At 36.4% G+C, this 26,016-nt stretch overlaps 3 protein-coding genes across 4 annotated transcripts in view; 1 reads left to right on the plus strand and 2 right to left on the minus strand.

The window, feature by feature from the left end:
• TRMT13 (tRNA methyltransferase 13 homolog (S. cerevisiae)) overlaps nucleotides 1-1,390 on the plus strand; it is a 6,129-nt gene extending 4,739 nt beyond the window's left edge. The window contains exons 9-11 of the mRNA XM_014939066.1: nucleotides 49-123; nucleotides 407-821; nucleotides 1,147-1,390. Coding sequence (XP_014794552.1) covers nucleotides 49-123; nucleotides 407-821; nucleotides 1,147-1,342 — 686 coding nt within the window. The 3' untranslated portion in view covers nucleotides 1,343-1,390. The remainder of the gene's footprint in view (nucleotides 1-48; nucleotides 124-406; nucleotides 822-1,146) is intronic.
• A 133-nt stretch (nucleotides 1,391-1,523) lies between these two features.
• On the minus strand, nucleotides 1,524-11,879 carry LRRC39 (leucine rich repeat containing 39). Its single transcript, XM_014939075.1, has 10 exons — nucleotides 11,016-11,879; nucleotides 9,434-9,489; nucleotides 8,736-8,936; nucleotides 7,721-7,826; nucleotides 6,492-6,648; nucleotides 5,803-5,939; nucleotides 4,354-4,499; nucleotides 3,810-3,962; nucleotides 2,623-2,762; nucleotides 1,524-1,674 (listed from the first exon to the last, which is right to left on the minus strand). Exons 3-10 carry the CDS (start codon nucleotides 8,858-8,860, stop codon nucleotides 1,619-1,621), a joined length of 1,020 nt encoding a protein of 339 aa, XP_014794561.1. The 5' UTR covers nucleotides 8,861-8,936; nucleotides 9,434-9,489; nucleotides 11,016-11,879; the 3' UTR covers nucleotides 1,524-1,618.
• A 1,350-nt stretch (nucleotides 11,880-13,229) lies between these two features.
• Nucleotides 13,230-26,014, minus strand: DBT (dihydrolipoamide branched chain transacylase E2). Of its 2 annotated transcripts, XM_014939064.1 has the most exons (12): nucleotides 22,994-25,254; nucleotides 22,257-22,321; nucleotides 21,154-21,277; nucleotides 20,911-20,986; nucleotides 19,807-19,988; nucleotides 19,317-19,444; nucleotides 18,328-18,571; nucleotides 17,388-17,554; nucleotides 16,449-16,526; nucleotides 15,341-15,532; nucleotides 15,099-15,170; nucleotides 13,230-14,188 (listed from the first exon to the last, which is right to left on the minus strand). In XM_014939064.1, exons 1-12 carry the CDS (start codon nucleotides 23,079-23,081, stop codon nucleotides 14,021-14,023), a joined length of 1,584 nt encoding a protein of 527 aa, XP_014794550.1. In that variant the 5' UTR covers nucleotides 23,082-25,254; the 3' UTR covers nucleotides 13,230-14,020. The 2 variants fall into 2 exon arrangements, with proteins under 2 accessions (XP_014794550.1, XP_014794551.1); XM_014939065.1 differs by lacking the exons at nucleotides 22,257-22,321; nucleotides 22,994-25,254 and adding an exon at nucleotides 25,591-26,014.
• Nucleotides 26,015-26,016: the final 2 nt, after the last annotated feature.

The following is a 26,016-nucleotide window of genomic DNA, read 5'->3' on the forward strand; positions in this document are numbered from 1 at the left end:
TTTTTTTTTTTTTTTTTTTTTTTTTTTTTTTTTCCCTTTTCCCTCCAGAGAAGGTACCCATTTTGGAGAAGAAAAAACTGCCAGTGGTAGGAATTGGGAAGCATTTGTGTGGTGCTGCGACAGGTATGAATTACTTATATGCTTACTGCAGAAAGTTAGGATACTAAATCTTACTATCTGAACAGAATGATCTTCCAAACTGTCATTTAGAATTTAGGGTTTTCATGTTTTCAAAGCATGCTTGTAATTTGTAGTTATCCTTAAAATTGCTTTTTGACTTTGTTTGTGATGTATACTTTTATTCATCTTTGTGGGAAGTACATTCTCAACCATGATACAGCCTGTATAAATAATGGTGTGGTGTTCATCACTAATTTTTGAGGGGGCTATATCTGTTTTTTCCCAGATCTTGCTTTGAGATGCTTGGTTGAAAGTTATACAACTTGCTGTGAGGGAGAAAATGAAGAGCCTGCAACAAAACGCTCTAGGACTGTTAAGACAGAGGTGGCTTCTAACAATTCTGCTGACAATGAAAGCAACAAAGACAACTGGAAGCCTGTAGCTGGAATTGTTATTGCACTGTGTTGCCATCACAAGTGTGACTGGACGCATTATGTAGGCAGAGAATTTTTTAAATCAGTTGGACTTGGACCATTAGAATTTCATTATTTTCAGAGAATGAGTAGCTGGGCTACTTGTGGCATGCGAGAAACCACAACCAAAGTCTTTACAAGTGAAGAAAGTGAAGATCAAACTAATGACACAGAAGAACATGAGCAAACATTCAGCAAGACAGATTGCGGTTCTGATACTTTACAAGGGTATGTAACTATTTTTTTTTCCTAGCAAATGGACTCCTGCAGAGTCCAAGAAAAAGCAAGATTATGTATAGTGGTATATTAAATTGTTTCAGGTCCTCAAAAAGACTAATTTTACAGAAACATTTCAATTACTAAATTTATAGAAATATTCTACTTTAAAAATACAATTTTCATGGACGCACATTTCAAAAAATTTAACAGTCATGCTTGCCTGAATTGAAACCAACATAGTGATTTCAACAGTTTTTCCAAGCTTAACTACTAACATTAACAAAACTATTCTTCTGACACATGTTCATTCTTTTCCTCCTTTTTATGAAACTAGGATACTTACTGTTGAAGAACGAAAGGAGATAGGTTGCCTCTGTAAACTGCTGATTGATCATGGACGGATTGAATATTTACAACAATGTGGATACAAGGCTGGGCTACACTATTATACAGAGTCTGCTGTGTCCTTGGAGAATGTCCTATTGACAGCTGTCCCGAGTCCATCTTTGATACCAGAGCCAACTACGTGACAGAGATAGATTTGGAATTGGTAGGGAAAAAAAAAACTATAAAAAACTTATCTGGACTTTTTTAAAAAGCTAATTCAATGCTTACAAAAAAACTGTTTTAATCTATATCCAGGAAAAGGTCTTATATTTCCCAGTTTCACTGGGAATTACAAATATGCAAAACAGTTCTCATGAGCAGAAAAATAAAATACCTAAGAATATTTGAAAAACCTGTTGTACGCCTCTTTACTAAGAAGAAGTATACTTCATATTTTCTTCCATTTGCAGTTGGGTTCTTTATTCATTGGCATTTACGGTAGGAGAAGGATCAGAAGTACAACTTTCTAGATTTCCTGAAAGACAATGGGTTAAAATAAATTAGCATACTTCATTTTAACTTAGAAGTTCAGTTAAACTTTGTATAAATTTAAGTAGGCCTGGGTACTTTCATCAGCCTGTGCTGCTGGGGAAATCTGTTAAGGAAGAAAACTTATTTGTAAATTCTCATCTTGATATATTTCTGCTAATTTGATTATTCAATCATGAAATATGGATAAGAAAAAAGCTGGCTTAGCATTCTAAAGCCACGAGCATTTCAGTCATTTGCTTTTTAAGCCTTTGCCATACATAGAAAATATTCTCTCTGATCTTCATTCTATCTACAATGAAGTTCTGTCTGCAAGTAACAGCTGCCTCCTGCACATCTGCTCAGAAGTGCCTATTTTGGTCTCTTACCGCAACCTTTAAGCTGTTACTTTTGAGCCTAGTAACAGCGGGTTTTTTGGGTCACGGTGATTTAGAAATGGGAGGAAATTCTGTGAGGCAAAACAAGTTGTGAGAAACATCCATTTATCAGGTGTTGATACTTCATTGCTAAAAAATGCTGTATGTTGGGAATGAGGCATCTCTCCCTTACATGCTTATTTGGTAGTCTCTATCTGGACAACATCCAAAAATAGGAAAAGCTGAGCTTTGTGAGACAAACAGTGGTGGAAGACCCACACTACGTAAACTCTTGATTAGATTGTAAATACAAGAGACAGTCTAACTCAGGCATGTTAATTTCAACGTTCCATGGTTCTGGTATGTTCCTACTAGAACATGTGCCATTCATGTGAAGAGCTACTCCTGATAAAAGCACCCTCAGTAAAAATCTGTTTACAGATTTTTGGAAAATCTTATTTATTAAGAAGATCATTCAAATTTCAGTTGTATATGTATCCTAGCTTTCTTTTTTTCCAGGTTTATCCTTCCCTTCCTCATTGTATTCCAGACAGATGAGAATAATATAAAAGCCATACCTGTTCTCTTAAGTGTCTCCTGGATATACATGTGCATGAATTCAATGCCAAACATTTCCTGTTGCTCCTCCTCTTCTGTATTCTCACATGGAGGGAGCGTTACCTCTAACTCCAGTGGGTTGTCTCTGAAGTTGACAAATCTGACAGTTCACCAAAAAAGGTTACTCTTGCAATAGGTTTTGTCCAGAGAGAACAACTCTTTTGAAACTGAATTAAGATTCCTCAAACAGTATTTTGAGTAAAATAAGCCTTTTCTTATACTAAACTCACCACTATATTGGTAGCATTAAGTAAACTAAGCTAAGAAGACACCTTGTAACAACAGTGGCTGATTGCAGTGGGAGAAAACATTGCAGTCCTCATTGTTTTGTCTTCAGGTTTTCAGCCAATTGTCAGCCTTACTGAGCTTCCAAAACAGGGGAGTGGATGAGAACAAGAGTGCAAACACCTGCATCCTCCCACCTTTGCAAGGCAAGAGCCAGCCCTGACTCCCTCTGTTCTTGGTCCATGCCTAGGCCTAGGCTTGTATATATATGTTTATAGAGATGCTGCTGCTTCCAAAACATCTGAAAACAGGAACTGTTTTACAAGGTTAAATGTGATTTATTTAGACGAGCATTCTTTCTCTAAAATAGCCAGCATCCAGTAATTCAAATGAAAATGCAAACAATAGGAAAGTTTCTGTCACAGTATAGAAAATAATAATTCCAATTCTACCAATTAAAAATTTACATTCATTCTTTTTAATTTTTCAAGTCAATTACAGGAGAGTTTCATCCATATCCTTATACCTGACTGAATTCTGAATGCCTGAATTCCCAGTTCCAAAATTCTACTTTTTGTCATTGTAAGCTCTTGGCTTTAGAGAGTGATATAAAACGTCAATTAGAACTGGGCATTTGGACCTTTCAGAAATGAGAAAATGTATTACAGTCTTCATTTGGGACTGTAACTGTCATCGCTTACTTATTTAAATGAGTTGTGCTACACAAAGCTTTCTTGGCCAGATCCTCAACTGTTGTGCATCTATGTAACTATGCCGATTTATATATTACTGTGCCCATCTGTACAACCTTTGACATACCTTTTCTTTTCTACTTCCTTAGTATGACTTCATGATATACCACTTAAGGGAGGCTTTAAAACTTATCTTCTGGTATTTTTATATTCCTGTTCCTTTTTCTTACCTCAGATTTGTCATGTCCTTCATACAGGCTGGAATATCCTTAAGTTTGTTGTTGCTAAGAACAAGAGTACTGAGATTTTTCATATTACCAATGGTTTCTGGTAAAAAGCTTATCTCATTCCTTTGAAGCCATAAAGTGTGGAGATTTTCCATTCTGTAAAATAGGTATGGGTGCAATCAATCATGATTTAGAAAATTAATCTTATCAATCATTAATATAAAGTAATTGGTTCATTTTTACAGCCCCATAAAGGACTCTCATAAAGAATACAGCAATTCTCAAAAGAAACCTCATATGCAAGACAATCACCTAACCTCTGACCAAAAATGTCTTTGGCAAGAAATATTTAACTGAGTAGTTGATACTGAATTTACTGTTTATTGAATGGATTATTCCAGCTCATCCTAAATATCACATTAGGGCTGATAAATCTTAAGTTTGCAGTGAGATTAACATTAAAATAATCTTTTGAAGTAGGATGTAATAATTAGAATTTCAACGGAATGGAACTGAAAGTAAGATGTGAGTTTTGAGCTTTATTTACCTGTCAATTGCATCAGGAAGCTCCTGGAGTTTATTCCCCCCCATGTCTAACCATTCTAGGTTTGGCATGTTGAGAAGTGCTGAAGGGATGGTGGTAAACTGATTCATGCACAAATCTACGTGTGATAGCTTCTTTAAATCACTGAGCTGTAATGAAAGGGAGATTTAATGCAAGTTTATATAGTTGTTCCATTACAGCAGAGCAGTAATAATGTTGACTGAAAAAAAAATAATTTAAAAAATATTATAACACGTTTCAGAGTTAGTAAACACGGAATAGTTTCTGAGTTACATTAGCTGATATTACCCAACAATTACCATGCTTCCCTGGAAGGTATGTAGGTTTGAAACTGAAGAAGAGCATTTTTAAAGATACCACTGTCCTTAGTATTTCATACTCCATGTAATATGCCATTTTTCATTAGTCAAATATTTCGATTTTTGTGGGTCAGATGGCATGGAATGTATTTTGGACTCTATTTTAGACTGTACCTAAACACCTTCCATGTTGTGAAGCCTACTATTATGGCAAGACATTCTAACAATGAGACAGCAACATTCAGTATTGCAATGCCTAAGGCCTTTGGTGAATCATGCCATCAGGTGCTTTGACAATGTTCAAGTGATGCAAAGATGTTTCACTGCAGATCTGGTCCAACTAAACACTGAATGCCACTCAGGTACACATAACCAAAGCTGCACGGTGTTCACATCACCGCAGTCTCAATAGGACACAGCTATGTATGGGGGGCTTCGAGCAACCTGCTCTAGCGGAGCAACGCCGTGGCAGGGGGTTGGAACACGATGATCTCTAAGGTTCTATGATTCGATGTATTTGCTACGAGCTGTTAATTTAAAAGCTATTGCTCTACACTACACTGTGTGACCTGTTTCCACATAGATTTTGTAAATTCTGGATTCTGATTAATAGTGTATATTTTCATTTGAAGATTTGTTGTTAGGTATTACTGTTTGGACTCACTCAATGTTGCAAGGCACTGATTGCTATCAACTATGGCAAGCCCTTTTCACAGCTAGCAGCTCTGGTAAAGATGCTTACAGTTGTGTCCTGGCACATGGCATGAATTTGTATTCTCAACCATAAAAGGCAAGTTCTCTGATGCTCTGATGCTAAGGCATCAGATCCTCAGTGGGGTAAATCAGAGAAGACCTAAACAAATTATCATCAGTTGTATTGCTGCCCTATATGCACTACCACATAATTTATCTGTACAGAGATTGGATCCTTCTACCACACAGGTATACATATGGCCATCCTCATGTGGCCTCAGTCAGAGGCCATATTGCTCACATACGCCTTTTTGTGGAGTAGTTGTGAAATCAGAGTATCAAAGCAAATATGAAAACATGGATTGCAACATTTAATGATAATTGGGTTTTGATAAATTCAAAATATGCATTAAACAAAACTAAATAAAAAGCACAAAACCTGAGGAGGAAGATCACTGATACTTCTGTTGACAGCCAGTTCCAGTCTTTCCAGACTGACGCAGTTACTTATTTCCTTAGGAACAGATTTTATTCTATTGTAACTGAGAAGCAACTCTTGGAGGCTAGTCAGCTGTCCTGCAGAGAGCACAAATGAGAAATGATAAATGTTCGTTTTATTTGAAATACAGTATCACTTGTTTTGTGTTATCCTTACACTGTTATACAAGTGCTCTGTGTTCTCACTTTAAAAAAAAAAGATTCACTGAAATTCAAATAGTAGGACTCTAGTACAGAATTGCACTCTAGTTGAGTGCTACAGAAAAGCCTCAAAAACCATTTATGAACATAGGCTACTCATGCTGTAGATGGAGAACACAGAATCATAGAATTGTCTAATTTGGAAGGGACCTCAATATTGCTTTCCTAGCTGCATTCTGATGTCTAGTATCTGCTATGCTTACAAGTTTTTTTCTCATGGCAAGCTTTCATAAAGGTATGTCTCCTCCATCTAGCCATTCTTTTAATTTAGAGGGAATCCACACTTTTAAGATCTCTATCTCACTGTCAGATTTAAATCATCTGTTTTCTAACTACCCAATAGGATTGACAGACAGGCAAAAATTTTATGTTTATGTAAGATTAATTTTCTTAGAAAAGCAGCATAAAATAAAAGAAAGCACAGCTCACCAATTTCTTTAGGTACACTTTCAATTGAGTTCCGGGAAAGATCCAGGACAACAAGATTGTGAAATCTTCCAATGAACTGAGGAATTTTCTGCAAACTAGTTCTATGAAGCTGCCATTCCTGGAGATGGGCTAGTTTCAGTAAGCATGAAGGCAGTGTCTAAGACAAGAAATAATAACCAGAAGAAATTCAACTTAGTATACAACAAGAATACAGGCTTAGGTAGAAGTTTTATTTGAAACAGTAAGTCTTGAAATTAAAAAAGAAAAAAAAAAAAAAAGGAAAAAAGAAATCTCTCCTTCTTGAGCTATACTGTAGCACCCCAATATGAACACCATCAATGTGGGTCATTCTGACCACAGATTTAACCTGCCCACTTTTTGCTCCCAGTATTTAGATATCTGCACTGCTGTCATTGCTTGACAAGCCTCGGGCTTGCTTTTCTTTGTTTCTTTCTTTTTTTTTTTTTTTTTTTAAAAAAAGCAAATATAACCAAAGATGAAACTGCTCTAAATAATTTCTTCCATTTAAATGGTGATCTAAATTGTATTTCCTATTCTGTTAAGAAAAATGGCGAGCAGCTGAGAGCAGAAGAGCCGAGGGATATCAAAAACTACAATGTCTGTATGCTGTGAGTTCTGAACACGGAACAGTGGCCTATGGACCACTGCTGGGTGTGGCTCAACAGGGTCTCATCCTCATCACTTGGTAGGAGCTGGCATCTGCATTTCTGCATGAAGATTGTTAGCTTCCAATCCATCATTGATTCCACAGTTAGCCACTTCCCCATGGGAATTAGAAACAAAAATAATAGTATTCTGGGAATATACTGGCTCATTTTCACTTTTTGAAAGAGAAAGTAAACAACAGTAAGAAACATTTTTGTGCACCTAAGCACAGAGGGTTTTCACCTTCACACGTTTCAACAGTACTGGTATGTTAATGTTAAATGAGGATTTATGTAATTAAACTCATAATTTGCAGAGTAAATAATTTCTAATGCAGAAAAGCCTTTGGGCTATATTTTTGAACAGTAATGCTTAATATTCAGTACTGAAAAACAGCAGCTTGCTTTTACACTTTCACAACAGCGTGTCTCAATTTACTGTTAGCAAACAGTGAGCACTTCATAGATTAAAAACAGTAAAGCTGTGAGTGTAAAGTTGTAAATAGTAGTTTTCTAATGCATCAGTCATTCAACCCAAACAACACTCATTCCTGTCGACACTACCTTCCATTCTTCTTCCTCTATCCTCAAAATCGCTCTTCCATCTTCGTGAATAACTTTTTCTTTGAGCTTTGCTAAAGCAGCCCTCTCCTCCCAGACAAGTAGTAGCCTGCAAGGGAAAGATCCGTGGTGCCACAATGAACAGGCAATAATTACTATCTGTTCTATTTACTAGAACAAACAGACAGTAACCTTTTTGGATGTCAAACAACATTTATTATCTCTGGATGCTCAATACACTATAAATTTGAGGGAAGACAGGAAAATAAAGTAATGTTTGGCTGAAATAATTTACACAAATTCTGGTTTACAGTTCTTCAAATTTACAGTCAGAAGGAAAGCATGACTTCAGTCACTTTCATCACGTTGCAGGAGGGCAACAGAATATAAGGTCATGTGGAATTAAGTTCCAAAGCCATTAATTTTGAAGTAGGGTCCTAAAAAAGTAAGCCTTCAATTCCACCAAATATAAGTGCAATCAAACAAGGTCAATCATCTAGGGATTCTTTTAGCTTGATTTCCAAAGGGACTTCAACAAGAGTTATGAAAATTAGGCTAATTCTCTTTCTTTCTGCTTATATTTTCCACTAGTAACTTTTGAATTCGTTATTCCATTTCAAACACATCTGACAGACTAGGAAGAGTTCCAAAAATAGAATGCCAGATTTCTTCATATTTCATTAAATTGCTGGCCAGGCAAAAGACCAAGTGACCCAGTTAAATGCTCCACTGAGAAGAAAGATAACAAACTAAATCTCCACTCATTAGAATGTCCACGCAGGAGAGAATTTTAGTATCTGAATTTAGGGGATTTAGTATATAAACTAGTATTTTTAATACAGAACACAATTCTTGGTTTGACCTGACCATATTGCTAGATCCTAACTGGTGGGAATTCTGCTGGAGTAACAACTAAAGAATTAGACTCTGGATAAGTTTGAGAAAGCCAGTTGTAGTCTTCTGAAACGTAACATATAGTCCAGCTTTTCACATGCCTAGAGATCTACAATTTACCTACCTTCCTGCAGACCTCTGTCTGAATTCCTTTTCTTTCTGTAATTCTTCATTTATCTTGTGTATTCTCACTTCCCAAAGCGTCTTCACAGCCGTGAACGTTCCAACACAAACGGCAGTTTCAGACATGATCCCTGCATGTTCACGTTCAGTCACGGGAATCGGCCTGTGAATTCCAGGCCCAGTGCATCACCGCCTGTAGCAGCTGCCAGGTGGGGACAGTGACAGGAAAGCTGAAATACTGCAATACCCACTTGATTATATTGTTACATTTATTTAATGAATAGAACTGATAGAATTTTACCAACTGCTTTCTCTTTATAAAAATAGGTAACTGCAACTAGTTAAATCTTCTTATAAGTAGAAATGGTATTCCTACAATCCCTCTGCATTCTTAGTGAACAACTGCTTCTCTCAGTCCCTTCCAGTGGTAGGCTCAGTACTGACCATAATTATTAAATGCAGATATGCACATTCATTCCCTTCCCAGGAAGAAATTAAGCTGTTACCTGCAGTGTAAGGCAGTTACATCCTGATAGCTGCATCCTGGCAGCTACTTGGTATAAATACTTGTAACTAAAGGAGTTTTGTGCTTTAGAGAAACTGAACTGTTGCTGGAAATAAATTAGTATACTTTATTTGCATTCATTGTCTTCATAGTTTAACTCATTATAATATATTTTATAATTAGCAATGCATTACCTTTAAGAAAAGGCTTTTTAAATTCTTCAAATCTCTCTCTGAATCTTCTTGTAGCCCTGTTGAGTGTCAGCATCCACATTTAAAAAAAAGCAAAACAAAAGAATATCAACCTAAAGTTTTGAAGTCATCTATCTTAGTGAGATAATTAATATATACTTTCCTGAAGAGCAGCAAAGTAGGATACTCAGTCATCCTAACCAGTGCACCCCCCTAAAAAGCATTCTTATTGCTGTAACAGTAGTCATTTGAGGAAGGACTTTTTTGGAAGTAAACTAGAGCCAAGATATTGATATTCAGAGAAGCCTGGAGTGCTGAACTGCATGCCAAGAGCAGCGTACTCTGAACACTGATAATCTGAGTCCTCTCTTTCGAACTTTTTACTAATACTTTTAGGGACAAATAAGAAAAATGTCTTACACATCCATTCAAATTAAAAAATGAGGACAACTTTCTTCCAGACAAGCAGGTAGATAAAAATAAAAGTGGAATTTCAGGTCTTTTCATACATGTATTTCCCTACAATAATTGTTGCACCTCTGGCCTTTAAAGTAATCTTTTTCTTATCATATTTATTGCATTATACTTTTATGTGTCATGGATAAGCCACAGTTGCTTAGTGAAAATTTTTGTATTCAAACTGTCAATCATTCTATTTTATGTTTACCATGTCTTTTGCTAACATAGTTATTTGCAAAACCTGATTATACTATACTCACTTCATTAAAAATATATAGGCAAATAATAAGAAATGCAAATTGTCAGGATTGCTTCCTGTTGTAATAACAGCATAAAAATCAAATTATAATGCTTGAATAAAGAAGAGTCTGGTCCAAGACATTGTTATTAAAGATTCTTAACTGTTCTCTGTTTGTTAAGGAAAAATGGATTGAATTTTTTCCTGTAAAGAGAGGATTGTATCCTCTTTCCCTCCCCACCATAAAAGTGATCCCATTCCTCATCCTAATACGCAACACTAATGACTAAGACATTGTATGAGGTTTTTGCTCTGATTAGTGGTCACAACTCAAGTTGCCTTCTTTTTCAGGATTAAACTTCTACTGAGTATAAGCGATTTACCTGATCTATCATTTCTTGCAGTTTTGGGACATTTTTTGAACTATAGGACTTTTTAGGTAAAAAACTAAAAATCATCTTATATAAATTGTGCAGAAAAGAGCCATTTGTTAATACTTGTACTACTAAAAGCAGTGTCAGACTATACAGTCAAAACAATACTTGTATTTAGTAAAACTTACACTAGGCAATTCTCTCTTGCTGCAGAAAGCATATTCAATAAATATTGCTTTAGACCCATGAAATATGAAAGAGGGCCTAAGTATATGACTTTGTTTTCTTGGAGATTTAATTATATAATAAAAGGATTACCATCAAAAACTTCTTGTTCTTAAATCTTATTATTTGTCACAAAAATAAAAAACATAATAAGCATGCCATCACAGCCAACAATTCAGAAAAGAATTCCCAAGCGTGGCTGTAAAACAACTGCAAATTTACTCCCAAGTAATCAGATCTCCCAACAGCATCCCATCCAAGCATTTGAAAGAGTTTAACAACAACTTACCTCAACTATTTGGTGTTTTCAAGGATTTTCTGTGACTCATTGCTTTCTGGGCAAGAGCAGAGAAAAATTACAAATCCTGTCTGCACTACCAAAACCATTTAGAACTCTCACTCAGGCACCAATGCAATGTCAGACTAGTTCTAATTTTATCCTATGCTGAGAATAGAAGGTATCACATGAGGCACTTCTGCAAACCCCCCAAGCATTTACCACTCTTAATGTCTCCCCAGTTTGCTGAACGTGACTGGACTCCCATAAACTCCTGGACTCACATTAACAAAAGTTGCAATTGTGAACAAAAAGAACAAAGATGTACTTGTTATGGTCCACAATAAAAAACAAGCTAGTTTTGAAATCAAAATGACAACTACTTGCTTCAGCCTAGTAATGTTTCTCTGCAAGATAACTGAGCTTCAAGGTGCTATTAAACAGCAACATTGACTAATTACACTAGAAAACATTATATCACTCTAAGTATTTTACTCATTACTCTTGCCCACGCTGAAGAATTCTCCTGTTGAAGAATTTCAGTGCAAATTAGCAAAGTCTAGACAGAAAAGTAATCTTTAGCTTCCAATCATAAATATTTTTAATGTTCTATTTCTTCAAAGAGCCCTTGGAGAAGATAAAAGGATAACTCTCAGAAACTTTCTCTACAACCAAATGGCGAGAAAGGAATAATCACGTCACTACTTGAGGCAAAAGCCATAAAACTGGATAAGTTGAACAAATTCTTGCACTGGAGTATAAGATGTGAAGATGAAATTTTAGAAGTATCATTTATTTGGTTATAACCTCTTTCAGCAGAAAATTATTAGCCTTAGATTCTAGCATTACCACACAGAACTTTATAACCAAAAAAACCCTCTTCTGTCCATGCCCAACTGAATACCTGAACACCAATACCTATTTAAAAAGACATTAACTGCTTGAGCTCTCAATATTCTGTGCTTTTTTTTTTTTAATTAAAAAGTTATTAAAAAGCAAAAATTATCAAACAGGTTGTTTGGAATAGGTATTTCTTCTTGCAGTTTTGGTATAGACTCAACCCCCGCATTATTTTTTAATCAATGTTTTTCCTTATCAAAAAAGTCATAACTAAAAACCTAACTACTTCATTTTCTGCTCCTTAGAAGAGACAGATAACTAGAGCTAGGAAAAAAACCCAAACAAAACAACCTTCTCTTTTACTGGAGTTCTGAGAAACAAAAATTTCAGGTTTCTTGTGTGAGCAAAATTATTCTGTCTCAAATATTTTAAAATCACTTTATTGCTTTTTATCATACACTTTTATTTTCTCAGTTTATTTTCTCCACGGTCACCAGATTAAAAACTAAGCCCTTACCACAATATACTTGTAGGAAAGTAGCCATTAGGCTGTGTTCTTTTGGTAGTCTTGAGTGCAGTACATTCTTTATGATAAGAAGAAATAGAAGTTTAAGTCAGCTGTATAGGATTTCCTGCATAAAATTCACAAATAAAAACAATATTACTACAATTTTGTGGCTTTAATTTTTTTTTATTAGGAATAAATAAATCTGATAAAAATGGAATAGGTGATAAGCATGATGTATTAGTTAAACTTTGCAAGAAATAACCTATATATAAAAGACCCTTTCACCACAATATAAATAGCACCTTACAAGTATGCTGCCATGCTCCCTCCCCTACATTACCTGCTTTCCTCTTGCTCAGTCTCAGCAACAAACATAGCAGAGATTCTACCTTTGGCAGCTTCTGTCCTGCATCTTCATAACTAAATGCAACAGACAGCTTTGGTCTACGATTTTGGAAAATGCTCAGCTTTTGATATATCTAAGAAAGGAGAAAATGTCCATTTTATGTCTCACAAATTAATTTTTAAGGCCGTATAACTCTCTTTTCTTGTGTCTGTTTGCAACTTACATTTCTAGAAGGTTTTCTTCATATCTCCTGTTAAATAACCAGTGTAATCTTCATCATCGTTTAGTTTACCTTAAAGCTACATAACTGTTGTCTGTTCTGAAGGCATTAACTTGAACCTATTCATTTGTGCCTCATAATCGAGCTTAAAAAGTCTGTATCTCACATAGTACTTTTTTAATGCTGATTGTTAATTCATTGTTGTATCTGATTAATCTGTCAAATTGTAGTATCCGAACATCAGTAATACTATGCAAGCTTTTAAAAAACATTCTGCTTACTGTCAGGCTTACCTAATGACAGAATAACAAATGAGATCCTCCTTTTTTCCTTTATTTTTTTTTCCTTTTAAACAGACAGATGCTTTCTATAAGAAACAGAAATAACTGGATAGTATTTAAGGACTGTAACTACTTACAGCCGACAAAAGTACACTATATTCTATAGAGTATCAAGGCCCTGATAGTTATCAATAAATGTTATCAGTAAGCATTTGAATAAATATGGCCTCTTCATTTATAATTCAATAAAGAGTACCTGTGCAAGTAAAATTGCCAGGAAAAAGTGGACTAGCAAAAGACTTGAGAGGTTTACTCTGTTAAACAACAAAAAGCTCTCTGGACATCTTAGAGCAGAAACATAAAAGGCATTTTATTTGTGTATGATTATTGCATAACTTCTTTTGGGAATTTGGATATTATTTGTTAAAATAAGTTTGCATTTCCAACAAGGAAGAATGATGAGTATTTCCCTTCAAAACAGGTTAATCAGATTACAAATACTGCAGATGTAGATCGGTGTCATTCAGTCACACCAGCCTCACAACCGCATGAATTATAAAAGGCAAAATAAAGACATTCCATCACCACATTCAGAAGTCGCGCCATGACCTATTAGTTTGACAGTCTGCTGTAGAAGTAATTACAGCACTACTAATTAAAAGAAGTAACAAATAATTGATAGACTGATAGCAGCTGTTAACTTTTAACCACATAAAACTATTATATAATGTGAGTAGCAAAGGGCACATGCTAGCAGAGCTAGCTTTTGTAATTGTTCAGTCTAATCCAAAGTTTAAAGGCTTATTTTAGCCATGGTTTCCTTTATTTAAGGTCTAGCAGCATTGAAGCAGGGTTCTCCAAGTAAGATTTCCACAGGTTAGAAAACCGGGCCATTGTAGCTCCATCGATGATGCGGTGATCAGCTGACCAACTCACATTCATTATCTGTGCTTTAAATACTTCACCTTTTCCATTAAACCGAGGGAGAACCTAAAAATCAGAGGAAGGAAAAAAACAGAAGTATTAAATACTTTCAACAACAAATCTTTAATTTTTTATTGTTGATTTCTTAATCTAAATGTAAACATTTTGCTAAATTAGACAGGCAGCAGCAGTGCCATTCAAAAAATAAAGATCTTCCCATTATTGTTTGTGCTGTGGATTAGAACATATTGCACCTACATAATAAACAGTTACATCCTGTTTCCACCATCATGGAAATACTGAAGTAGTGAAAACTTTTCTTGACATAAAAGTTTCTCCCTGAATAGTTTATTGCACTGTTAGTGCTCAAAGTAATTGTTTCCTTGATGCATTCCCTAAACAAAAGGCTCATAGGAAGAACATAGAAAAAGTATTTTAAATTAATACTAATTTCATTTCCAGCATTGATCTCAAATCTCTACATTAGAGAAGTAGACCCTGACATTCAGAAAACATGAAACTGCCTTCACCACTCAGAGCTCTGTATAGATTCAGCTATATGGCTCATGAAATTATACTTCATTATCAGAATACTTTTTTAGTGTCAAGTTCTCCCATTAAAGATAACAAAAATGCTGTTGCCATGTTGCCAAACTTGTAAAAATATATTCACATTGTTTCTTAATAACTAGAAGGCCAAACGTAGATCTGAGTGAAATATAACAGGATTCTAGAAACAAAATCTGAACCTTTGACAGAAGAGGCTTCTATTTAAACATTTGGTGTTTCTGCAGAGTCATCTAAAAACATCACAAAACTTTTCAATCACAAGCTATGCAGTTTCTGTAATGTAAAGAGGAAATACGTTTATATAAGAAAAACAAAACAAAGGGACACTCCACATTTCATTTCCATTACAGATGACCTTAGTTAGCTGGAGTTAAACACTCACATCACTGAGATAAATTTAATATACCTGTATCTTTCCAAGTGCTCCAATGGCTACTTCAGGAGGTAGTATCACTGGTTTGGCGTAAGTGCCACCAATCTAGAAGAGAAAAAGCTGAGGGTATTAGTTAACAGATAATTATTTTTTTTAAAAAGTAGATTGCCTTGTATTAATTACTACAGGTTTTGTTCATTGCATGTTAAACTTCACCAAGGTATTCATTTCAGAAGCAGTTTTCAGATGTAAGTTCTCATTTTTCCTGTACTTACTGTGCCAATATTTGAAAGTGTGAATGTTCCCCCAGTGAGGTCATTAGTTCCCAGTTGGCCTGCAGAGCCCAAGGACTGTAGGCGATTTAATTCAGAAGCAATCTCAAACACACTACAGACTTGAACATTTTTCACATTTGGGACAATTAAACCTTGCTCTGTGTCCATAGCAACTCCAATGTTGTGCGAAGCCTGCAACGAGTTTCATTAACCGGACATTAACATAAGCAGTCAATATAAAACATACTTTACATGAGAAAACACTTGAAAAATGTATTCTTTATATGTCTTTCTACTGTAGAAAGTGCTGTCTGCAGTAAGCAACTCCTCTGTACAACTTCGAGGGTAGAAGGAGATGTAAGTTTATAAATATTAGCTTTCTACATCTGCAAAATGCAAATTGATTTTGGCAGTTTCACATCCAGGAAATACAGAATCCTGAAATCAATTTCACACTGAAAACATCTCAGGTTAGGATAATTATATGCGCAATACAACATAACTACCAGATTTTAAAGAAAACACTAACATTTTTTTAAAAAAAAGGAAACTGAGTTGCCTTTCATTTGCTGTAAAGAGTATATAAAGATTCATCAGAGAGATACTGATATAACAGCACAAAAGAAGTTTGTGCTGCAAGGAGTATGTACACATCACTTAGGAAAACAGACACTTGCTGCATGCAAGCATCAACTCAGCATCTTGTATGAAAATTCAATTTTTATCAAAACTGAGTTTAAAATACAACTTTAATACATAAGGATTGAGCATTGGAATAGTGGAACCACTGTGCCATTACTAAAAATTACTGTATTAAATTTTAAATGTTCTAATTTTAAATGCTTGGCACATCTCCAGGTAAAAAATAGGAAATCATTATATTAATATGCATTTTTAAGGCAAGCCTGAATAACAAAGTGATTCTCATTAAACAAACTACCGGAATGAGATCAATAATACATCAAATCCAATCTCAGAATTTGGACACGAATTATTTTCCAGCACACCACAAGTTTGGTTCTTACAATGAGCTCAGACATTCTTAAAAGCCCTTGTTAGCTGTTAGCTTAGGTTTTCTGTTCACAACTTTTATCAGCAGTTTACAAACCTTATATGTGACATTTTGACAGCTTTCATCCAAAGAGGCATTGAGAATGGGATACTGCAATAATCCCAGAGAGGCTGCCTGTTAAATAGAAAAGAAAAAAAAAAAAAAAAGAAGATAGATTTTTATATTTTATAACCAAACAGCTGCATGGAAAGAAAGGAACAGTGGGAGACAATTTAGATTAATAACTATATGGACTTCCTCAGTGGAATCAAATTTGGCTTGAACTCTCTTAAACTTGTCTGTTGATACTCTGTCCTCTGAGGGATAGCAGGAGAAAAATACAACTTCCAAAACACAAATATAAATCAGATAAACATACAAAAAATGACAATCCCTTTCCCAAGTATAATTGAAGCTGAATCGGCATTTGTTATTTCTGTTCCACAATTCAAATCAAATATCCCAATATATTTTATAACCAGACAGCTGCATGGAAAGAAAGGAACAGTGGGAGACAATTTAGATTAATAACTATATGGACTTCCTCAGTGGAATCAAATTTGGCTTGAACTCTCTTAAACTTGTCTGTTGATACTCTGTCCTCTGAGGGATAGCAGGAGAAAAATACAACTTCCAAAACACAAATATAAATCAGATAAACATACAAAAAATGACAATCCCTTTCCCAAGTATAATTGAAGCTGAATCGGCATTTGTTATTTCTGTTCCACAATTCAAATCAAATATCCCAAGACAAAAGTTGTAAGACTCGGCAACAATTCTCAGCTCTCCACTTAGGACAGCTTATACAATCACTCTAACTACAATTCCAGCAATAAATTCCTAAGTGGTGCAATAAACAAGAAAAATTGAGACTTTTCTTGTGACCTGTAATTACTCAGTTGATAGAGGTGCTCCAAACTTACAACAATCATTGATCAGATTTAGGCAAAATCTGCATAAGCAGTCCATACAGTGTTCTGCTGCACATCTCACCTTTATGAAGAAAGGCATAAAGGAAAGCTTAACTCCACGAACTTGTGCTAGAGGTTTCAGCTCTTCTCGCAGCTGGACAAGCTGAGTCAAATCAATCTCATCACAATAACCGAAGTGGGGTATCTTCAGGGCTGCACTCATAGTCTTTACCATTGCCTTGTGAAAACCTAGAAAATATTCATGGACTTCTTAAACCAACAAAATGAGCTTCTGGGAGGTTATGGTGAAATTTCAATTATTTGTTTCCATTTAAAAAATTACACAAAAAAACCCCAACAACAAAAAAAGGACAGGGTAAAGCTCACTTTAGGATCAACGGTTATTCAGCACATGCAACTCAATTTTTACAATTGTAATATTTCAGATTATATTATTGCACGTCTCTCCTACGTATGTGTGTATATGAAATCCTAATACAGTAAGTAATCTGCACTACTCTTTTCAGCCTCTCCAAATGAACATTGCCTGAAAGGCAAGCAAAACCTATAATCTTCCTCTCTTAATGTGCTTTTTCTTACCTAAGTGCCTTTTATTGCACTCGTCCCCAAAACAAGTGTGAATGCTGAAGTACACTATTACTCAGCACTGATAATCCCTTAAATAGACTGCACTTTGCCAATAATTGCATAATGACTCATAGTACGACAAATTCACATGTGTGTCAGAATTCCTTGGATTAAAAATGAGCAAGTGCAACTTGCAGCCCAACTTTATCCAATCCAAGCATGAACAATTTCATAAAATATTATTTCATAAAATAATACTTTCACGCAAGTATTATTTCTTATATACTTCTTATACAGCATGTTTTCCTATTGCTCACTCGCATGACAATAACATGAAGCACACTCCCATCAAAAGGAATCAACTGTTCACTGAGTAATATTTACTGGTCGTCTACTGTGAACGTGGTCTCAAGTTTTTATATTTCATCATTTACCTGTTACAGGTTCCGTTTTGTCCTTTCCTGAAAACACCATGGGTCTGGAAACAGGCACAGGAATTTTGCGTGCTCTGTCCTTTGGAGCAGCTGGCACAGTCTCTGATTTTGGCAAAGGTGGAATAATTTCAGCCTTCGGTGATGGAGGTAAAATAGCTCCTGTTTGTTTGGCCAAGTAATTGAGTATGTCTTCTTTAAGAATTCTGTTATCTTTCCCTGTTCCAACAACTTCACTCAATTTAATCTGAAAAGCACATAAAAAGCTATGACGCTTTTGTTTTACAGCAATATAAAAATATCCTATATTGTGAGCTACGGTTAAAAATTATTCCAGTTACTGATCTAACATACCTACAGCTTTCTTTCCCTTTCTGTGATTTATTAAGTACTCAACATTGTTTAAATCATCTGGAAGGCCCACTAGGAGTCTGACTGCATACTTTAAGGAGGAGCTATGAATACTACTTACCTCTAAATTCCCTCACAGGATCAATAATGAAATACTAAATTGAGGAAAGTGATTTGCCACTTAATTTTCCCTTTATTTTTCTCCTAAAAATGTACTACAAGCTTTCAAAATCAATGGCATATTCACTTGAAAAAAAAATTTAAAAATTAGAAAAGTGCTTAAAAGATCGCCTAGTACATCTTCTGCTCTAATACAAATCTGAAAAACAGAACAAGGTTGCTAAAGCTGAGATTCCATTTTAACCTCCTCCTTTTTCTATCCCAGGAATCTATTATGACACTTTATTATTTTTATTCAAAAAGGGTTTCTTAATCTCCATCCTAAAGCATCCTAGCTGCATTTTAAGCCCAGTAATTCTTTTCCTAACCACCATCTTTACAATAGTTTTTATACATGTTAAACGTATTGAAAACAAGTCACTTCTCCCTGCACTTTCCTCTAGATCAGTGTTCTCCTAGTCAGTCAAACAGCTATAGAAAAGATGGATAAACCACAGCAGGACCTGACCCAGCAAACTCACATTGTTCTCCATGGCCAGACGACGAACTGCAGGGGTTGCTAATGTTTTGTGACCTTTTATCTCTTGGTGAGTGTGCTCTTCGTGAGACATAGGAGGTGTTTCAACAACATCTTCTTCTGGCGAAACACCTGCAAACAAAAAGAAAAATTTCAACTTTACTACATTATAAGCATTTGTTAAATTCTAACCTCAACCATGCTGTCATTCTGTGACAGCTGAAGTTTTTATTGTTGACTTTGAGCTACTGTGGACAGGAACATACCATGCTAACAACTGCTGCTTAAGCTAAGTTTTCAATAGGAAACATCTGGCTTTTGAGAGTTTAAATCCTAATAAAGTATCACAGCTTTTTCTCCTTAGTTTTGTTGACTTTAAAAAGGGGGGAAAAAATTAGTTTTAAGATTTTTAAGACAAAGAAGTAAACTCCTCTATCACTGATGGTTTTATGACAACAAAAAAAATATGTAAGGCAAAAAAGGACTTACAATACCTTTTGAAGCATCGATTTCAATGTCCACTAATGGTTTTCCAACAAAAGCAATATCATCTACATTGTAATGGAGTTTTCTGATGATGCCATCATAACGACTGGTAATAGTAACAGAAGCTTTATCGCTTTGTACTTCACAGATGCTATCAAACTGAGACACACTGTCACCTTCTTTTATATACCTAAGAGAAAAGACACAGGGTAGTATAAAACATGTTAAGTGTAAAAATCCATGCTGTGTATTCTTTTGATTAGTTCAGTTATGTACATCCCCACAACATGAAAACACATTCCAGATAAGAAGAGAAATTCTACATAGTGGAAACATTTGCTATATATCTTTTGCCTGACTGCTCCAGAACCCTTTGTTGTGTGAAAAGGCACAATGACTTAGAATATCACCACACATATATTTTTACTATTACTTTAGTAAAGCAGAGTTTTCTTGACAGATTATAAACTATCTAAAAATAAGAATGAGCCCAGCTTAGTCTGAACCTAAGGAAGTTCTTAGTTTCAAATTGCCAGGATCAATACATGACCAGTTTCAGAAAGGAAATTGAAAGGGGGAAATTGTCTTCTATGCAGAAAGAAGTATTTTCACCTATTTGTGCAAAGCACAAGACATTTCAACATGCCTTCCTTCACTGTACACTTTGATTTTGCTTAATCCATTCATTCATCATTGGCTTTTTACAAACAATTTAAATATTGACATCTTTTACTAAAGTCAATAGAGAGTGGGTATAGGATAACATTATGTGGATTCCACAGAATAGCCGTTTGTTTCTGAAGCCCAGCCTAAGTAAGTATAATAAAAGCCAGGCTCCTGCACTCTAAAAACATTAATCGCTGAAGGGAAGCCCTATATACAGGTGCAGTTAGGGCATCCCATTCCTTCCACTTTGCCCACTCCCAAATAAACCAGATTGCAAGTAAACAAAATGTAAAGCTCAGTACATACAAGGTTTTAAAATGTGGAAAATGAAACTTAAAAAACTTCACTAGTAACCCAGAAAACATTTTCTCAGATAAATAACTGATAATACAGCTGTTAAACTACTTGCTGATTTCTTAGTGTATTTCTAAGAAAGTAGAGCTTACCATTCTTTTACAGTCACCTCCGTAATCCCTTCTCCAATGTCAGATAGCTTAAACTGGACAATTTGGCCACATGAAACTTAAAACAGACAATAAGGAAATACAGCATGTTTAATACTAAATATATCCAACAAAAAAATCTGAATGCATCAAAAATAGTCTACACACCAGTTACAGACAAACTGCTAACGTAACACTCATAAAATAGCAAAATAAAATAAATTGTTTTATTATGAAAAAGATTACCAGCAGATGTTCTGAATAATCGCTGTTGATGACTAAACTTGAGGGCAGATTTGTCAAACACGCACACATATTTTGATTTTATAAAGCGAATGCCGCTGGACGATCTAACACGGTGAATGCAAACCTGGGGGAGAAAAGTCTCAAGTGTTAATACAATGGACCAAAGAAAGTAGAGCTCTTTTAATATTCTTGATGCAATAGTAATACTAAAATAGTTTAATTCTAGTTTATATAAGAGAAGTTCTTACAGAAACACAGTTATACTGAATACATACTGAATGTACAATAACCATTAAATCAGCATAAGCTTTGCCAGGTCTTTAACTTCTTTCACTAACACAACACATGGGGAGATCAAAGCCACAATAACATAACCAATTAACAAAAATCATGACAAGATCTGATAAGAGATTCATACTTGCTATTGTTTCTCTAAGCAATTAGTTTAATCAGGACACACACACAAAAAAGCATACATAATATCAACTACATCAGCCATCTGAAATATTCTTATCCAGAATGGATGCTGGAAGGGTTCTCTACACTGCAGGAAAGATCAGCATATTTTTCTTTGCCAGTTCTTATTCCAATCAAAGGTTGATCAGAAGTACTAATTGGAAAGGGAATTCATGCCAGGGGGCACAGGCAGTTGCCCATTTATTTCTGTTAATGTATAGGAGGCAAGCATCTTCAAGTAAATATCATTTCACATCAACTTTAATGACATTTTTTAAGAACTGAGTGTGAGATGGTTTTCTTTCATGGTTACATTTATCCAGAAATCAACTTAAAGGGTCAATGGAATTTTCTGAAAGTTTCTTCAGACAAAACCTTAAGCTTTAAAGCATCATGTAATCAGTCATGATTTTGGTCAAAAGCAAAGCCAGTAGCACTTGCATTGACATAAACAGGCATTTTATCATTAATCTCAACAGAAGTTAGTTCAGACCCTTTTTTATTTAGTAAGATTTCTTAAATCTAATGTAATTCTGGTGTTATGTTGTCTTAGAGTGCTGTAAAATTAATAAAAATAACAATTTATCTGTAGATACTATCTCTAATTAATTTAGAGATATGAAAAAAATTCAGGTGCTACAATGTACCTCAAGTAGCTCAAAACTGTAAAATTTAGAAATTATCTTCTTAGAGGAGCCAGAAAACAGCACACCTGCATGGGAAAGTTCATTTTAACTTCTTTTTTTTAAAAAAAATCCTTTCAATAATTACAGAGAATATGAAACTTCCTGATTGCCCTCCCCACCCCCCAAACTGTTCAACTATTTGATTTTATATTACACTTTTAAAAAGTAGATTATTCAGAAAACTGTACAATTCCGAACTGATGATGTACGTATTTTCCATATTATTTAATCTAGCGTTGCAAGTTATATTTAATATCACCTTTCTTTCAGGAACAAATATTAATACAACACAATATGCAATAAAGGATACAACAAATTTATACTGAGTTAGTTATCAGCTGCCTGCTACTAAGATTATATCTACTGATATAGAATAAGTATTTTTCTAATTTCCATAGTAAGCAAACTTTTCATCAGTCCTCCAAACAATTTTCCCTATTAAAAAATAAGGTTGAATGGTAATTTTAAGCAATGACAAATCTTATTTTATGAACATATTTAAAATTCTCATTCAATTCAAAATTTGGTATATGACGTAGATCTTCACAAGCCTATTTTCTCCTATTTTTAATTCTGTTTTTCTTCCCACTTGAGTCCATGGTTACAATTTTTTGTCTAACGAGATCTATTTGTCCCGAACTTACAATAAAACTCTTTTCTCTTTTTATGACCCTACATGGAAAACATTCAATATTTACCTGTGAAGATGATCACAAGGAGCACATCAAATCTCTGAACTATTTCTAAATGTGAAGTTTCATAATGCTTTCCATGTGTTTTTAACATTTGGTAACCAATGCAGGTAGTGAGTTAGTAATGTCACTGCCAAAAAAACAGACTGGTTTTGTTACAGAAGAGTTTCAATGCTGTTTCAAATTATATTTGTAAGAATAATTCAAAACTACAGCATTTTTTTAAAAATGGAATCTTTTTGGTTTGCAGTTCTGCACTTTCTCTACAAAAAACCTGGTATGCTAGTATGTTAAAGCAGTAATACAGTACCCAATCTCTTCATAGAACATTGTTCCTTTCTAACAATGGGAAAAAAGAAAATCCATGAAACAAAGAGGCTATGCTTATTAATGTCAGTATTTAATCACCATAATACTATTTTCTGTGTAATGCCCAATAAGGACATAACAAAAGCATACAAAAGATAAAATTAGTTTTAATATCCATAGTTTACCTACCTACATACCTTGATGTCTGGAGAAATACCGTAACAAAAAAAAACCAAGAAGCACATTTCTAGCTATTACGCTTACATCACCACTATTACGCTATATGACAATTTAAAGTGATAATTCCCCTGGTAAGATAATGCCTTTCCTGTGCAAGTCTGCAAAGCCTGGAGTTCCTGAGGGGAGAAGAAACTGAGGACCCACTCCAGTCCCCCACTGATACTGAGGACACATCAGCCACTGACATCTGATGGACTATGTCTTGTGGTTCAAACCAAGACAACACAGGAACTGTATGCTATTTGGGAAACAACTGTCTTGCCCCTGTTCAGTTTTGATTGTTTCCTTAAAAAGAAGCCTATTGTGCTTTACAAAATCACCACTGATCCTAAAATTGCTGGCTGTGGAACAAAATGTTTTTATGCAGCCTGCAGGCAACTGGTCACCTGATGAAGTAACACTGAATTTCAAAGTCAAATGAAATAGTTTTTGCTCAAAGGCAATGACTTCACATTAAAGGATACTCCTCTATAGAACTCTTTTGACTTGCTGTCCCATTGAGTCATTTTAACCAACATTTACTTACATTGGTTTAGAATATAGGCAACTATATACTTGGAGATACAGAATACGCATGCAAAACAAAAACAATGTCCTTGGTAGCTGTTTCAGTCAGGCATTATTCCTCACCTAAATAACTGGCACCACATCCTAGTGTCCAGGTAACTGTTATTTCCTTACCATTTAACACAAAGACACCCAGGATCCTTTCTTTTCTTCTTCACAACCTACAGCCCTGACAGACAACCACCACTACTTTGTCCTGCTTCCTCTTGCTAGCCAAAGTGTTTGCAAAAACATTGAGAATATTTAAAAAAAGGTCCTTAATATTATAATAAACATTATTTCTTGGATCTTATCACTGGTTCACAAGAATTAGTATCTAGCAACATTTAAAATGTGCTTGCAGGACACACACTATAAATAGCCAATTCTATAGTTCAGCATGCACATAGATAAGATGAGCATTTTCATCTTACCAGACTCTCCCTCTCTGGATTTAAGAGTAGATGGTTAAGTTAGAAAGAAAACTAAAAAGAAGCTGCCATTTTCAATATTCTTAATTAGTAAAATGACTTGTATATAGCCTAAATCTAGATAATTACAAAAATATCACTGAAAAAAATTCTCACTACTAGGCTTTTAAAATACCATATGAATGATTACAATCAAAAATTAGTAAGAGAATTTAGAACTGATCCTTAATTTTGTTTCACTTGTGTTATCTTACAAAAAGATATTTCTTTTCCTGACATTCAATGAAACAGCAGAGACAACTGGACATCACCACTCTTCCCTACAGCAGGAAGACTATAAATGGAAGAAGGCAGAAGAAAAGCATGAAGTAAGTCTTCATGACGATGTATGCTCACAAGATTACATGCATCCTAAAAGGCCATCAAGCAGATTCACTTCTTGGAGCATGGTATCTCAACTACTTAATTTCCTGCTATCAAGGCTCGAGAGTCAAAGAAATAGGTTTCCCCTCTCCGTCCCCGCGCAGGCACGGCGCGCAAAGGGGGCCGATGCCGGGGCGGTGGCAGGAAGGTACGGGCGGTGCAATGAATCGGATGGGTACGGAATTAACGGCAGGGAAGGATGCCGGTGGCTTATGACAGGAGGCACACCTCTCCTTCACGGGAAAGATGGGCAACGGGGAAGACACTGACGGGGCAGTAGCGTGGGGCGGAGGAAGCGTTGTGGGGCCCCTCAGGAGCGCCCTGACCCCCGGGTGTGCGGGGCCGGGCTCTGCCGGCTGACGGGCCGCGGTCACCTGTGGGGCAGCGGCCGGGCGGGCTGAGGGGAGGCGGGGAGGGCAGCTCGAGCACTGCCCGCCCGCCGGCACGGGGGAGGCGGCGGCCGGGAGGGCTGGAGGGAGGCGGCAAGTCTGCGAGCGTGCCGTGCTTGCTCCGAGGGTCTGCCGCCCGCTCCCGGCTGGAAGGAAGCAACGGGGCTTCAAGATGCCGCCGAGGCGAAGACGGCCGCGCGTTGTCCACCCCCTCACCAGCTAACCGGGCGCACCACCACCCGCAGGGTCCCCTTGCTCCCCTTACCAGGCGCCCCGCAGTCCGGTAGCTGCTCCTCAGAGCGGTCACGGCCGCCATCTTACTCCGGGAAGAGGCCGCCCGGGGGCCCCGCACACCTCCCACCCAGCAGCCAACCGGAGGGCAGCCACGCCAACCGCAGCCAACCAGGCGGCGGGCGGCCACCCTGGGCCCGGGCCAGCGAGGGGGGCGGCGGCGGAGGGGGCCCGAAGCGCGGGGCGGTCGGTGGGGAGTAGCCGGCTGGTCCCGGTCCGCCCCCTGAGGAGCGCAGGCGGCGCCTCGAAGCCGTCAGACGCCCACGGATAGTAACGGGAGGGTGTCACCTGTCCCGAGCGCCTCACGGAGGTTCCTGGAGCCGGGAGTGGCGGCGGAGGGAGCGCGGCGTCCCTTGGCCGAAGCGGCGTGCAGGGCAGCGCGAAGGGCCCGGCCTCTCCC

Source organism: Calidris pugnax, unplaced genomic scaffold, assembly GCF_001431845.1.
Source record: "Calidris pugnax isolate Ruff unplaced genomic scaffold, ASM143184v1 scaffold18, whole genome shotgun sequence".
NCBI lineage: Eukaryota > Metazoa > Chordata > Aves > Charadriiformes > Scolopacidae > Calidris > Calidris pugnax.

Bases quoted from the DNA above. Each gene is read 5' to 3' on its own strand.
- LRRC39 (XM_014939075.1), bottom strand. From the start codon at position 8,860: ATGTCTGAAACTGCCGTTTGTGTTGGAACGTTCACGGCTGTGAAGACG. The intron at 7,827-8,735 runs GTAGGTAAATTG...TTTCCCTTGCAG, and splicing joins AGACAGAGGTCTGCAGGAAG to GCTACTACTTGTCTGGGAGG. The intron at 3,963-4,353 runs GTAAATAAAGCT...CCTATTTTACAG, and splicing joins CTTCCTGATGCAATTGACAG to AATGGAAAATCTCCACACTT.
- DBT (XM_014939064.1), bottom strand. From the start codon at position 23,081: ATGTTAAAAACACATGGAAAGCATTATGAAACTTCACATTTAGAAATA. The intron at 21,278-22,256 runs GTACATTGTAGC...TTTCTCCCCCAG, and splicing joins ACAGTTTTGAGCTACTTGAG to GTTTGCATTCACCGTGTTAG. The intron at 19,989-20,910 runs GTAAGCTCTACT...CTTTTCTCTTAG, and splicing joins GAGGTGACTGTAAAAGAATG to GTATATAAAAGAAGGTGACA.